Here is a 13,438-nt window from a genome sequence, read left to right as displayed (position 1 = left end):
TTGAAATTCAATCATAAAAATTTTATTAACACTATTAAGCATATAACGAATGGACCAATCAAGGTACCAGTTTTTTTTTTCCCCACAGTATATGCTATAATAATCTTCCAAACAACAAAAATAAATTAACATGCAATATGAGGTATTTTCTAGAATATTCATTACATTTAGGTTTTACATTTTTATGACTAATAAAATTGTATTTTTAGGAAGATAAATAGACATATCTATGCACAGACATTTCTGTTAGCATTAAAAACGTACCTGCAACAGAGCTGGTTTTAGCTTTACTCAGTTCTGTTCATGAAACCAACAGAAATAACTTTCTATAGAAAAAACAGTTATATATTAAAATTCTACCATATCAATATTCAACACATTTTATTGGGTATTTGGCAGTAAAAAACACTGTTCATCAAGTTTCAGTAATGGCATGCTTGAAACTAGGATTCCTAGCTTTTAAAGTCTTCAATGAAATGTCCTTAATTTGTGCTAAAAGAGCTAGAGAAAAAGACATGCAAACACATTTACATTTGTGACAGTGATACAAAAGAGGTATTAATTTTCCCACCACTAGAGGGCTGTAAAGCCACTATCAATCAGCTTTTTCAATAAGTGCTTTGGGTGGCACAGGACACCTCCAATATAATTGCTGTGCTCCCATCCACTTTCATACTGTAAATGCATCACCTTCACTTCGCCAATCAAGTAAGCATCATTCTACAAAGGCAGCACAGCCTTGCTAAATAAATATATATGTTATGAAGCTGCAAGTGCTTTTTTTGATAAAGCACAACAAGCTGAACAAACTGCAGTAGTAATAATCCTTCAGACTATAAACAAGAGTATGTCATAAATTATTCAGTGAACTAGTTTTTAGAGGAAGCCATCATTACTGCTGCAAATGACTCAGCAGTGAATTAGATGACAAGCCATTCTATAAATACAGGCATTGTTTTAAAGTAAGATCTGAAGAGATTGTAGCAGCACTCATAAAACATCCCTTTCATAACAAGCATTCAAAAAAGCAAGCATAGATAGTAAAACATTTAAAGTAAACATAGATAATGAAATATTCATAATTATTTTCAAGACATAGCTTTTTAAAATGCTACTATGTACCAAATCATGTTTTTAAAGCTGTTAATCCACTTGGAGTCATGGTAAATTCAGTCTGCAGCTTTGAACCAATAAGCATAAGGAAGAATCTGTCCTTAAGCAGAATATCTAATTCATTACACAGTGTCCACATAAACATAACGGGGCAATTCAGCCTTGACAAAAAACTAGAAGTATGCTGTCCGGACTTTTGGACAAACATTAGAGGCATCAGAAAGCCTGAAGGAACACAAAAGAATGGCAGTGTTCATACAAAGTTCATTCCAGCAATATGTTTGAGTGTAACAGTGTCCTGAGATGAACTGGCACCTTGTCTAGCTTTGCGACTGATGCTGCTGGGATATGCTCTGATCTCACACAACTCTTAAAACAGATTCAAAAAAGGGTGGAAATGAACTAGGCACCTTTGGTAAATGGTATGGTACCACATCACCCATATTTTAGCAAACTTTAAAATGGAAAAGTTCTTTTCTAAATTAACATATACTTTGCTCTATGAAATGTTTTATATTTCGGTTTTAAAGGTTCACTGTGATCAGGTGGAGATGATTAAGTCAACAGAAAACAAAGTGAGAAATAAGTTATATTCTGTTTGAAAACTAAGACAGAACTAACAGAAAAAAGGGTAAATAAAACAAATATTGGTTGAAAGAGGCTTAGGGGTTTATAGTTAGAGCTGGATACACTTTTTTAACTAGAGGTTTACCTTTTTAAAAATTAGTATCACACTTAATAGTTTCTTATTTTTACCTAATTTTGATAATAAAGAGCTGATGAAACTATAGGAGTTGACAGCCAAGTCTCCACTAAGATCTCATGTCTTAACCAATGGGATTTGCCATACAAAAAAGTGATACTCTAGGACTAAAACCTGACGGTGATTTCAGTACTTGTAAAATTGTTTTCAATTATTTATTGGTTGAAACGTGCTGATGGTGGCAAGGCATTCAAAATGAAAATCAGCAACTAAAGAATTCCTTGTAAATTTAACTTTTCATTGGCATTTAATCAAGTTGAACAAAATCAATTAAAATAAAAAGTGTGTACCAATCACAGAAAAAATGACAACTAAGTTATTATAATTATGAATCAGAATTAAAAGCAAAACCTGCATATATTCTAAAATGGAGTAAAATAATATTCAAACTTTACTTACACAAATTAAAATAACAGGGCCTTGGCGGAAGATAAACATTGCCAGATGCTCTGCAACAGCTCACTATGCTAGAAAAGATGCAACGATTGTACAGTGACTGGAATTAGCTAATTTTTCTTCTCTGCTATGGACTGGCCAACCAGATTATCTCTAGGTGATTTGCCTGTGTGAAACACATAAAAAATATGTTGATTGTCCGGTAGTATTTTGGCCACTGATGAAACATGCCTGAATAGGGGTCTCTTATTATATAATTTGCTTTCCCTTTTGCCATTCTCCTTAATTTTATGTCACACACTTGCTTACTTTAACTCTATCCCTATCTCTCCTTCAGTCAGTCTTCAATCTAATATAAGTATGACGATTATGTACAAAACTTGTTATGACAATTACATTACACTGGAAACTGCAAAATCACTACCAGTACCTTGGCCAATACTGCATTTGGAATAAGTGAAAAATGCATGAAATATGAATGCATAAGGCACTAAACAAAATAACTTTCAAGCAAATTAAATTGGGCATTCCATTAAATGTAGGGTCATTTAACACAACAATTGTGGTTTAATTCCTGCCTTTAAATACATAATATGCAGTTAATGTGTGAAATCTATACACAAATCTATAGTAGGAGGTCTCAAAACAGTGACTGGCCTCTAGTATCTTATACCAATGCAGGAAGGAGAATTGGACAAATCTACAATGTGCAGTTAATTTTGAACTGTGGATGTGACTGGATTGTGCGCTTAATGAAAACAAGTGTTACACGTGGACTTTTAACCAAATACCTACCGGTTCATATTAATAATGATAAGTTATTGTATGACACAGTAAATTGTTTCCACAAGCCCAGTGCATAGATCTGAAAATATTGCTATCAAACAGAAAGAAAAAGAAATTGTTGTAAAGTGGAGAGTGAGAGAATGTCCAGACCAACCCTGACTTACCATAACACAGTGTTATTTATTCATAAATCCCTGTTCTGTTATTGTTGCTGTAACTAGAAAATTAAACAAGGCTTAATTTAAACAGTTAGAGAAAATAGTGCACAAGCAAATATTTTCATTTTCTTTAATGTCTCATATTTAAGTTGCTTTCTTCCATATCTTCCTCATCAGCTATTTGTCCAAATTTTTCAAGCAAGTCCTCTGCAGTCAGTTTGGGGAGGCCACCATCTAGGGGGCAGCCCTCCACCAGGCTGTTCATAGGAGTAGGCGGCAGGCGGACATCCTCTTCAACTGCAAGGTCCTCAGTTACCTGGTGTCTGGACTGTAACACAGAGCTACATCGGGACTGTGGCTCCTCTTCATACAAAACACTGCATGCAGGATCAAAACGTTCAAACTGCTCACCTTGATCTTCCAGCTCACATTCTCCATTTTCAGCACAGACTGCTCCTTCCTTACAGTCAAGGTTATTAAGAAAATCTTTAATAATTGGAAGGACTTTTTTACGAGATGCTAAAGTGTTGCCTTGTAGGTACGCTCTAATTTCAGGAGGAGGACATCTAAAAGATGACAAGTTAAGATGTGGATTCTGGGCCTTCTCCAATGTTTGGCATAACTAGAGAACCAAGAAGAAAACACTGAATTGTTTAGAAAAAACAGTACTTTCAGTAGTTATTTAATTGTGTTACAAATGTAATAGTGTTTAAGTTTAAAGTGATTTTAGCTTTCATAAGAGACTCTGGAAGTTAGATGTTGTGGCTACGGCATGGGAGCATAATCAAAAAGTGTGCTGGTTCAATTTCCACATAATGTATGTATTACAGTGAGACTTTGAGCAGTATGCCAAATGAAAAAAATACTTGTAAAATGTGTCAACACAGTATAAGTCACCAATTACAAATGCTTTAGCCAAATATATGGTAATAATAATAAAAGTTATGGTAAAATTTCATCCACCACAAACAACTTTACGTGGCAATAACAGAAGGCATTGAAAAAATTGTGGTTTATAATTTAATTTTAAATTTAATTTAAATTATTATCTTTTTCAGCAACCAGGCTTACCTGTTCTCTCAGTTGTCCACTTTGGCTGTATACAGCAATTTGGCGGAAAGGTTCATTCTTTTCATTAAAGGATATTGTCATAGCTACCAGGATATTGTACTTGAACTTGTGACAGAACTCGCAAAGATCCTGACAAACATTGGGACGTTGCAGGAAGGCCTTAATAAAACAAATGTAAGAATGGGGAAGTGGTCAGTTGCAAACATTAAATAATATGCTATTGTGTAAAAATGGGAACTGAAGAACCAACTATATACAGTGGGTACGGAAAGTATTCAGACCCCCTTCAATTTTTCACTCTTTGTTATATTGCAGCCATTTGCTAAAATCATTTAAATTAATTTTTTCCCTCATTAATGTACACACGGCACCCCATATTGACAGACAAAAAAAAGAATTTTTGAAATTGTTGCAGATTTATCAAAAAAGAAAAACTGAAATATCACATGGTCCGAAGTATTAAGACCCTTTGCTCAGTATTTATTAGAAGCACCCTTTTGAGCTAATACAGCCATGAGTCTTCTTGGGAAAGATGCAACAAGTTTTTCAAACCTGGATTTGGGGATCCTCTGCCATTCCTCCTTGCAGATCCTCTCCAGTTCTGTCAGGTTGGATGGTAAACGTTGGTGGACAGCCATTTTTAGGTCTCTCCAGAGATGCTCAATTGGGTTTAAGTCAGGGCTCTGGCTGGGCCATTCAAGAACAGTCACAGAGTTGTTGTGAAGCCACTCCTTTGTTATTTTAGCTGTGTGCTTAGGGTCATTGTCTTGTTGGAAGGTAAACCTTCGGCCCAGTCTGAGGTCCTTAGCACTCTGGAGAAGGTTTTTGTCCAGGATATCCCTGTACTTGGCCGCATTCATCTTTCCCTCGATTGCAACCAGTCGTCCTGTCCCTGCAGCTGAAAAACCACCCCACAGCATGATGCTGCCACCGCCATGCTTCACTGTGGGGACTGTATTGGACAAGTGATGAGCAGTGCCTGGTTGTCTCCACACATACCACTTAGAATTAAGGCCAAAAAGTTCTATCTTGGAGTTTGCTAAAAGACACCTGAAGGACTCTGAGATGGTGAGAAATAAGATTCTCTGGTCTGATGAGACCAAGATAGAACTTTTTGGCCTTAATTCTAAGCGGTATGTTTGGAGACAACCAGGCACTGCTCATCACTTGTCCAATACAGTCCCCACAGTGAAGCATGGCGGTGGCAGCATCATGCTGTGGCGGTGTTTTTCAGCTGCAGGGACAGGACGACTGGTTGCAATCGAGGGAAAGATGAATGCGGCCAAGTACAGGGATATCCTGGACAAAAACCTTCTCCAGAGTGCTAAGGACCTCAGACTGGGCCGAAGGTTTACCTTCCAATAAGACAATGACCCTAAGTACATAGCTAAAATAACAAAGGAGTGGCTTCACAACAACACTGTGACTGTTCTTGAATGGCCCAGCCAGAGCCCTGACTTAAACCCAATTGAGCATCTCTGGAGAGACCTAAAAATGGTTGTCCACCAGCGTTTACCATCCAACTTGACAGAACTAGAGAGGATCTGCAAGGAGGAATGGAATCCCCAAATCCAGGTGTGAAAAACTTGTTGCATCTTTCCCAAGAAGACTCATGGCTGTATTAGCTCAAAAGGGTGCTTCTACTAAATACTGAGCAAAGGGTCTGAATACTTCGGACCATGTGATATTTCAGTTTTTCTTTTTTGATAAATCTGCAACAATTTCAAAAATTCTTTTTTTTGTCTGTCAATATGGGGTGCTGTGTGTACATTAATGAGGGAAAAAATTAATTTAAATGATTTTAGCAAATGGCTGCAATATAACAAAGAGTGAAAAATTGAAGGGGGTCTGAATACTTTCCGTACCCACTGTACATTTTATTATAAAATATTGTTTATCAGTATTGCCCCCAGCTTCACTCCGGTTAAACTGAAGCCCATTTGATGTTAAATGTTGTGATCTCTGTTGTACAAGTTTTTACCTTGGCCATCACTACAAAAATAAACTGTAAGTAATAAACAATACATAAATAAATAAATAAATTTTTTTGGGTGGAGTATTTCTGTAAAAAAAAAAATTGACTTTGACAATCTGAATCTGTATAGTCCTTTAATGTCTATAAATTTGATGAGATTTTGAAGTACAAGACCACATTATTTGGGTCACAATACTTCACAGCCACCATTTTTCATCAGTGAATCACAGAGGATGGTGTTTGGGGCTCGTATGGCGTAACTGAGCTTCATGTTGTTTTCCTTCCTTTGGTCCTTTCTGAAATGTTTCTCTATAACTTGAGCGCATCACGGAAGATAATATTAATTTTATTTAATACAATAAAAATACCCACAAAGCCTTAAGAATAATCGCAGTAAGATTCTTGTGCAAACCTGAGCTTCCACTAAAACCAAAGGCATTCTTTTTATTTTATGACTAGAAAGGTAACTGTTACCCTGGGTATAACCTGAAGAGCAATACTCTGAAAATTGATATATCTATGGTGTTCTTCTTCTGAATTTTACTAAATTAAGCCTTTTTCTGAAGCATTTCTCCCATTTGCACTGCATACTTAGGTCTCTTGAGCATGACTGCTTTAGCATTACTTCTTTTAATATATAGTGTTTTAGTTCTCTGGGTTGCTCAGGGCATAGCCCCAGGTTATGATAGCTCCTGTATTTGTGTTCTGTCTATTGTTTTAGTGCTCTGCCTTCTGATTTATATTATTAGATAGATTTGAAATGTCCTCTCTTTGTGTTTTGAAAATGTCTTTAAAGGCTTTTGAGTTTTGAGTGTTTAATCACAATAGTTACAATTAATTATTTTTATGCTTTTTTTAATTACTTGGTTTCTCATTTATTCTAGGTTAAGTGCAGAATTATGTTTATTAAGTACAGTATATGTTTATTAGCCTTGTGTTTGTATTTTGAGTTTTTTTTTTAATTTTCTTTTTTAACTTATATTTGTTTAATTAAGATTAATTCATTAAGGTTTGTTAATTAATAAATCCATTAGGTGTTTGATTGCTCTAAATTAAGTTTAAGGCACTTTATACACACTGAGGTACCTGTTTAGGGCTTCAAGCTTTAAATGATATCTTTTTAAGGTGTTTTTCTCTAAAAAAGTGTAGGTTTAGTGTTATTTAGATAAACTGAATAAAGTTCACAGCACTAGAGCTCCCACTGTTTATTCTTGCACTGCTGTCATTGATTTCATTGAATGGTCTAATTATGACATTGCATGCTGTTTTGTTGCTGGTCATTAAATCTCAATAAAAATATTTACAAAAAGACAGCAAAACAGAATTTCAAGATGTATTCACAAAACCCAGAAGCCTTGCCTTCAGGAAAAAACAATAGCACCTGCAGTGAAACCAAAAAGGCAGACAACTATAAAGAAAAATAGTATTGTAGTGGTAGGGAGATAGCTCTGTGTTTCAGAGTAAAATTATTGTATACTCCTACATATACTGTAGATGGACCTACTGTGTTGCATGCTACTACATAGTTTGCATTACCTGCACCTATCATAGGAAATCCAGAGCTTTAGAATTGAATCAGGAATCTTGACCAATGAAAGAGGGGAGAGGCAGAGCTTGTCCCTGTGTGAACATGTTTCCTTTGTGTGCACTACTCTGATTTTCCAAAAGTATTTATAAAAACATATTTCAGCACAACATGCATGTGTTTTGCAAGTTGTGAACATATGACTGGATGTTTTGACATAAGAATTACAAGAAATAAGTAACATAAGAATTTTTCACTGCTGATGGGGATAAACACATAAGCTAAAGCACATCATTTCTCAAAATCCAAGGAGTACTTTAAAATAGCAAAATATACTTTACAAAAATGAAAACCTAACATTCAGAAATAACAAACAAACAACAATGCCAAATTAAACATAGACCATAGTTTGCAAAATATATTCTTATTTGTTCAGGGAAACTAAAACATAAACAGTATAATTCTGGAGTTAGAAAATAACATAAAATAACCCTGTACATAAACAAATGTTTTCACAAAGAATATTTGTCTCTTCAAGGGGTTTTATCTATCGTATACAAGATTCATTAACGTTTCGTCATAATATATAGTGAAACATACATCTATGACAACAGGTTATTAGTAAATAAAGCACAGCACTACAAATTATACCTACATATTTTAGAACCTAGAACCATGAATTCCATTCACTTTACCTCAAGTTTCAGGTAGACCACACTAATAGCAAGTCTGGTATTTCCTCCAGATAGAACCTTCATATCCTTCAGAAGCATCTGTTCTGTAGTAAGACCTATATATATATATATATATATATATATATGATATCAATATCAATATATATATATAATAAATATTAATAAAAATTACAACAAATTATACTAATTTTAAGTTTAGAAAAAATTGTCAGTAACGTCTCTTAACAGCAGAAAACAATAATTAATCAAAAAGGCCTTAATGATGGAAATGGAGATTAAGTAATGGTCAAAATAGAACTCTACTTTTTGTCAATACTAAATATTTTAGTACCTTATAGTTTTAACATTTAATAAAGTCTCTAGTTGCTTAAAAAACAAAGCAAAAATGTAGGCAGTAACATATGTATTGAACAAGAATTTTTAAATGGTTTATAGCATATGTTGGAATATAGTAAGATAGATTAATGCCAAGTCTGTTCCAAATGAGACAGCCCATTTACCTGACACATTGAATTTTGCTTTCTGCAGAGACTCAAAGAGTTGGTGTCTTGAAGGCAGATCTGGAAACTTTGCCTCTAATTTGGAGATATATTCTGTGTCCTTGAAAGTGACCTTTCCTGCTTCTGGTGCCATATTTACACAGTCTAGCACAATGGTACCTATACACAGTAAAAAAAACAAAAAAAAAAAACATCAACTATCTAATCACAGAGACTCATATCAAAATGTAAGATTTTAACAGTGCAAAGGATTAAGTGTTCATAGCAGGGAAAATCTAGAAAATCAGAGTTATGTTCTAGTATAAAACATTCAACTGGAAATGAAAGAAAATCTAATCAATTTATTTGGCTATATATAATTAGCTTAAGTGAATTATTATACATATTGTTAATTTTATTTGTTATATTACTGTAAAGAGTAATACATGTATCTACATGTACAACCAAAACATTTTAAATATTGATCATAAATGACATTTGTAAAAAATTACCTTTAAGGAATAGGAATTACACAGTTCTAAATTAGGCTGTTTAATGATCAGTGTGTCCACGTAACTACAGAGACGAACTGTATTGAATGGTAGTAGACCAAATTATTCTATCTTTAATAAGATGCAGGTAGTGAATTTATGTTACATGTAGTGATTGTTTAAATTTACCATACAGCAGTGTTGCCAACTTTTTATCAAGCACCTCTGGTGCATTCTTCAATATTCGTTCTGTTATGAGAGTAGCACAGGATCCCACCAACTCTGATGTAAGGCCACAGGAGAGGGAGCTTAGCCTTTCCAAAGGGCGGTGGTCTATCACATCCACAACTGCCTCCTCCAGGATCTGGTCCTTCCTGAATGTAAAACTTTAATTAAAATTTCCTGAGCCAACTGGTAACTATATATATATATATATATATATATATATATATATATATATTTTTTTTTTTTTTTAATTGTATTGATTTTATTTAGAAGCAAATATTTCATACAGTCAAGTCAAACTTAATGAGGCAAAGCAAAATTTGAAAATGGGAAAAATCTAATTCTCACTTAGAGGATCTGCTAAAAACTTTCCAAAAAAATGGTGGGATCTTATCAATAACTTTTTGGAATAAGCCTCCATTTAGGGGAAAAGGATATCCTTCTTTTCTTGTTCCTTTTATAGAATAGCATTTTTTTATTGGCTCGCCTCTCTTTCTCTCGATAGGGATAGTTTTGATTAAGAATTAGCTTCACGTCTCACTATTCCATTATAAAATTGTACAATTTAAAAGAAATACTCCTGAACCTGAAGAAAGGTCATACAGGTAAATACTTTATTTAAGTTATTAAAATAAAAATGACACAACAAAAACAGGGTTCTATGGTTCAAGAGTTCATGTATTACAAATTTTACCTAGGCAACACATGATGGTCCACTAGTGTCAAAGTTAACAGACCAGACTGATGAAGTTCGTGGAGGTCAATTTCATTTTTGAAAATCAACCAGTCCTCTGAAATCTGGTTCTCATTGAGAAAATATGTGTTTTCCGTCCGTAAAGCAAACTCAGAGCGTGGGATGTTTAACACTGGGATAACAGTCTTCCTAGTTGTCTGCAGGTAAAAATAAAATTCATTTTATTAAACTTACAGTATATAAATAGCAACAAGGGAAAGGCAACTCAAAGATATCCATTTCAAAAGTAAAAGCAAGACTTTTAACAGAAGACATGACAAAAGTAGTATAATCATATCTAATTTGTTTAAGTTAGTCCTTTTAATGAGTTTTAATTTGGATCATTTTGAGCATAAGCATAGATCACTCAAATACACTGTGGTTTACCACACACCTCCTGTATGTAAGAAATATGTGGAATCCTGTGCAAAATGTTGTTCAAAGTGAACTGTACCACAGATAAAGGTACAGCATTTATTGGCAGTCCTCAACACAGCCTGGAAACTTCAACTTGTAATGAAACACAGTATAAAAGCAAATATAAAAGAAGGTGGCAGGAACTGGCACATTATGAAGCAAAAAAAATGTACCAAAAAACCTACAGTACAGAAATATCAACCTTTTACCATCTGATGGTAAAAATCAGAGAATAAGAAATGCCTCATTTAAAGTTCTTGCTTTTAACTGTTAAAAAGTTATTTAAAAAAAAGGTTCATTTCTCAATTAAGCATTGTTTTCAAGTAAACTAAACCACTAATCTATAATATTGTTTTTCTGTTTTTCTACCTCTTTGCTTATCATTCACTGACTTGTCCTAGTGTTTCAAGTTTTGTCATTGCAACTGTCCAATAAAGGCTAATTTGACTTTAGGACCAACTAACTCAGTTATCATATCGATATGCTTTGATGACGACCGACTACGTTCAGTGGAAAGAGCAACTTTTATAATAAAGAATCAGCTGTAGTTTTGCTACTGATTCATAAGATCAAATTGTTACTATTTTGATTGTATATACTCTACAAGCAATACAGTTAAAAGGCTGTGTATCTTTAGTGGTTAGAAGCCCAAAGTACTGGACACAGTATTTGATTAGAAACTCCTTCTCGAACACTACTATTGATGGCTACTTCTTCCTTGGTACCTGTAACAGTTTCTTACAAATTTCCTCAAAACTACTGAACTTTCCTTGCAGTTTCATACTTTACAAGTTTGTATTACATTGTTTGCTTAACTTACTAACATAGTGTTGCCCAAAAAAAACAGTCAAATGACAGCCTAACTCAAATGTGAAAATATACCCCTAACTTAAAAAATATGAAACTTGCTCTTCAGATAAAGTGAGTATATATTCTGATATTAGCACAGCACTAAAACTGCTCATAAAAATTGTATAAGATTACCTACTCAAACAAGTAAGGTCTGAAATTCAAAGGTCAGTGCCAATAAAATATACTCACCCGCTGGATTTTAACACATTTTATTATTATATAATACTAAATCAAACTGGATTGAATTGGACTTTTTTTTAACACTAATCAATAGGAAAAATATCCTTCAATGTAAAAGTGAAAACAGATCTTTTTCATGTGATTTAAATTTATTACAAATATCCATCCATCCATCCAATATCCAACCCGCTATATCCCAACTACAGGGTCAAGGCGGTCTGCTGGAGCCAATTCCAGCCAACACAGGGCGCAAGGCAGGAAACAAACACCGGGCAGGGTGCCAGCCCACCGCAGGGCATATTACAATTATAAAAGACTAAATAATTGAATGCATAAGTATTCTCGCCTTCAGGTCAGCATTTAGTAGATGGCAGCAAATCCAGCCTTGTGTCTGTGTGTATAAGTCAATATCAATTTTGCACATCTGGACACTGCTAATTTTCCTCATTCTTCTTTGAACAACTGCTCAAGCTCTGTACATTTGAAAGGGGATTGTGAGGGAACAACCTTTTCAAGTCCATCCAGAAATTCTTAAAATGGACTGAGATCTGGACTCTGACTCAGCAACTCTAGAACATTAACATTGTTGCTTTAAAGCCATTCCTGTGTATCTTTGGCATTATGCTTGGAATCATTGTCCTACTGGAAAACTAATATTCTTCCAAGGCACTTGTTTCTTACAGATTGCATCAGGTTTTCCTCCAGGATTCCCCTGTATTTTGTTGCATCCCTTTAGCCTTACCCTCACAAACCTTTCAGGGTAAAGTTGGGACTGGTGAAGTACCCAGGCAGGAGCCATAAGCACAGTCTCTCCAATTTCAGCCACTGTAGCTTGTAATGTCTTGTGAGTTAACACATGACTCTTGATTGCCTTCCTCACTATTATTCTTGTTGCACGATTACTCAGATTTTGTAGACGGACTGGTCTAGGCAGATTCTTCCATACTCTTTCCATTTCATAATGATTGATTTAACTGCACTCCAAAGAGAGATATTAAGTGATTTGCATGTTTTCTTGTATCTATCCCCGACTTGTGATTTTCAATCACCTTTTCATGGAATTCACTACAGTGTTCCTTCAGTGTCTTCATTATGTAGATTAGGCAACAATGCTAATTCACCACAAGCTGGATCTTCCACATAAGGTTTATTTATACTACAATCAATTGAAACCCCTTGACTACAGATAGGTAATCTCCATTTAACCAACTATGTGACCTTTAAAACTAAAATCAATATCACATCATATGAGTTATTGTCAAGGGGCATGTCAGATTTAACTATAGAAATTGATGATCACATTACTGCACCATGTCAAATTACAGAAAATCATAGCTCATGTCACATTTACCATCCGAGCACCAATTTTCCAGTGCAGTTGTGCTCGCCCATTTTTCTGACAGTAAAGTGCATGTGGCCCAATGGTGAGATGCTTTACAAAGGGTTATAGCTTCAGCGAGTTCAGCAGCAATATCTGCCCTTTAATTTTTTTTCCCCATTTTGTTAAGTTATATGAGGCATCAGACAGACAAGTTTATCTTCTTTCAGTGAGGTTCAAAACATGCAGGTTTCTTATTCC

At 34.6% G+C, this 13,438-nt stretch overlaps 1 protein-coding gene across 2 annotated transcripts in view; it reads right to left on the bottom strand.

Annotated features, from left to right (window-relative positions):
• Window positions 1-13,438, bottom strand: part of prune (prune exopolyphosphatase) — a 48,858-nt gene continuing 35,420 nt past the window's right edge. For both annotated transcript variants that reach the window (XM_039750432.1, XM_039750422.1), the window contains exons 3-8: window positions 10,372-10,568; window positions 9,642-9,826; window positions 8,983-9,141; window positions 8,483-8,577; window positions 4,288-4,446; window positions 1-3,838 (exon numbers count right to left, since the gene is read on the bottom strand). In XM_039750432.1, the coding sequence (XP_039606366.1) occupies window positions 3,347-3,838; window positions 4,288-4,446; window positions 8,483-8,577; window positions 8,983-9,141; window positions 9,642-9,826; window positions 10,372-10,568 (1,287 nt within the window). In that variant the 3' untranslated portion in view covers window positions 1-3,346. The remainder of the gene's footprint in view (window positions 3,839-4,287; window positions 4,447-8,482; window positions 8,578-8,982; window positions 9,142-9,641; window positions 9,827-10,371; window positions 10,569-13,438) is intronic.

The sequence above is a fragment of the Polypterus senegalus genome, chromosome 1, assembly GCF_016835505.1.
Source record: "Polypterus senegalus isolate Bchr_013 chromosome 1, ASM1683550v1, whole genome shotgun sequence".
NCBI classification, from domain to species: Eukaryota; Metazoa; Chordata; class Cladistia; order Polypteriformes; family Polypteridae; genus Polypterus; species Polypterus senegalus.
This window is presented reverse-complemented; position numbering and strand designations above follow the sequence as displayed.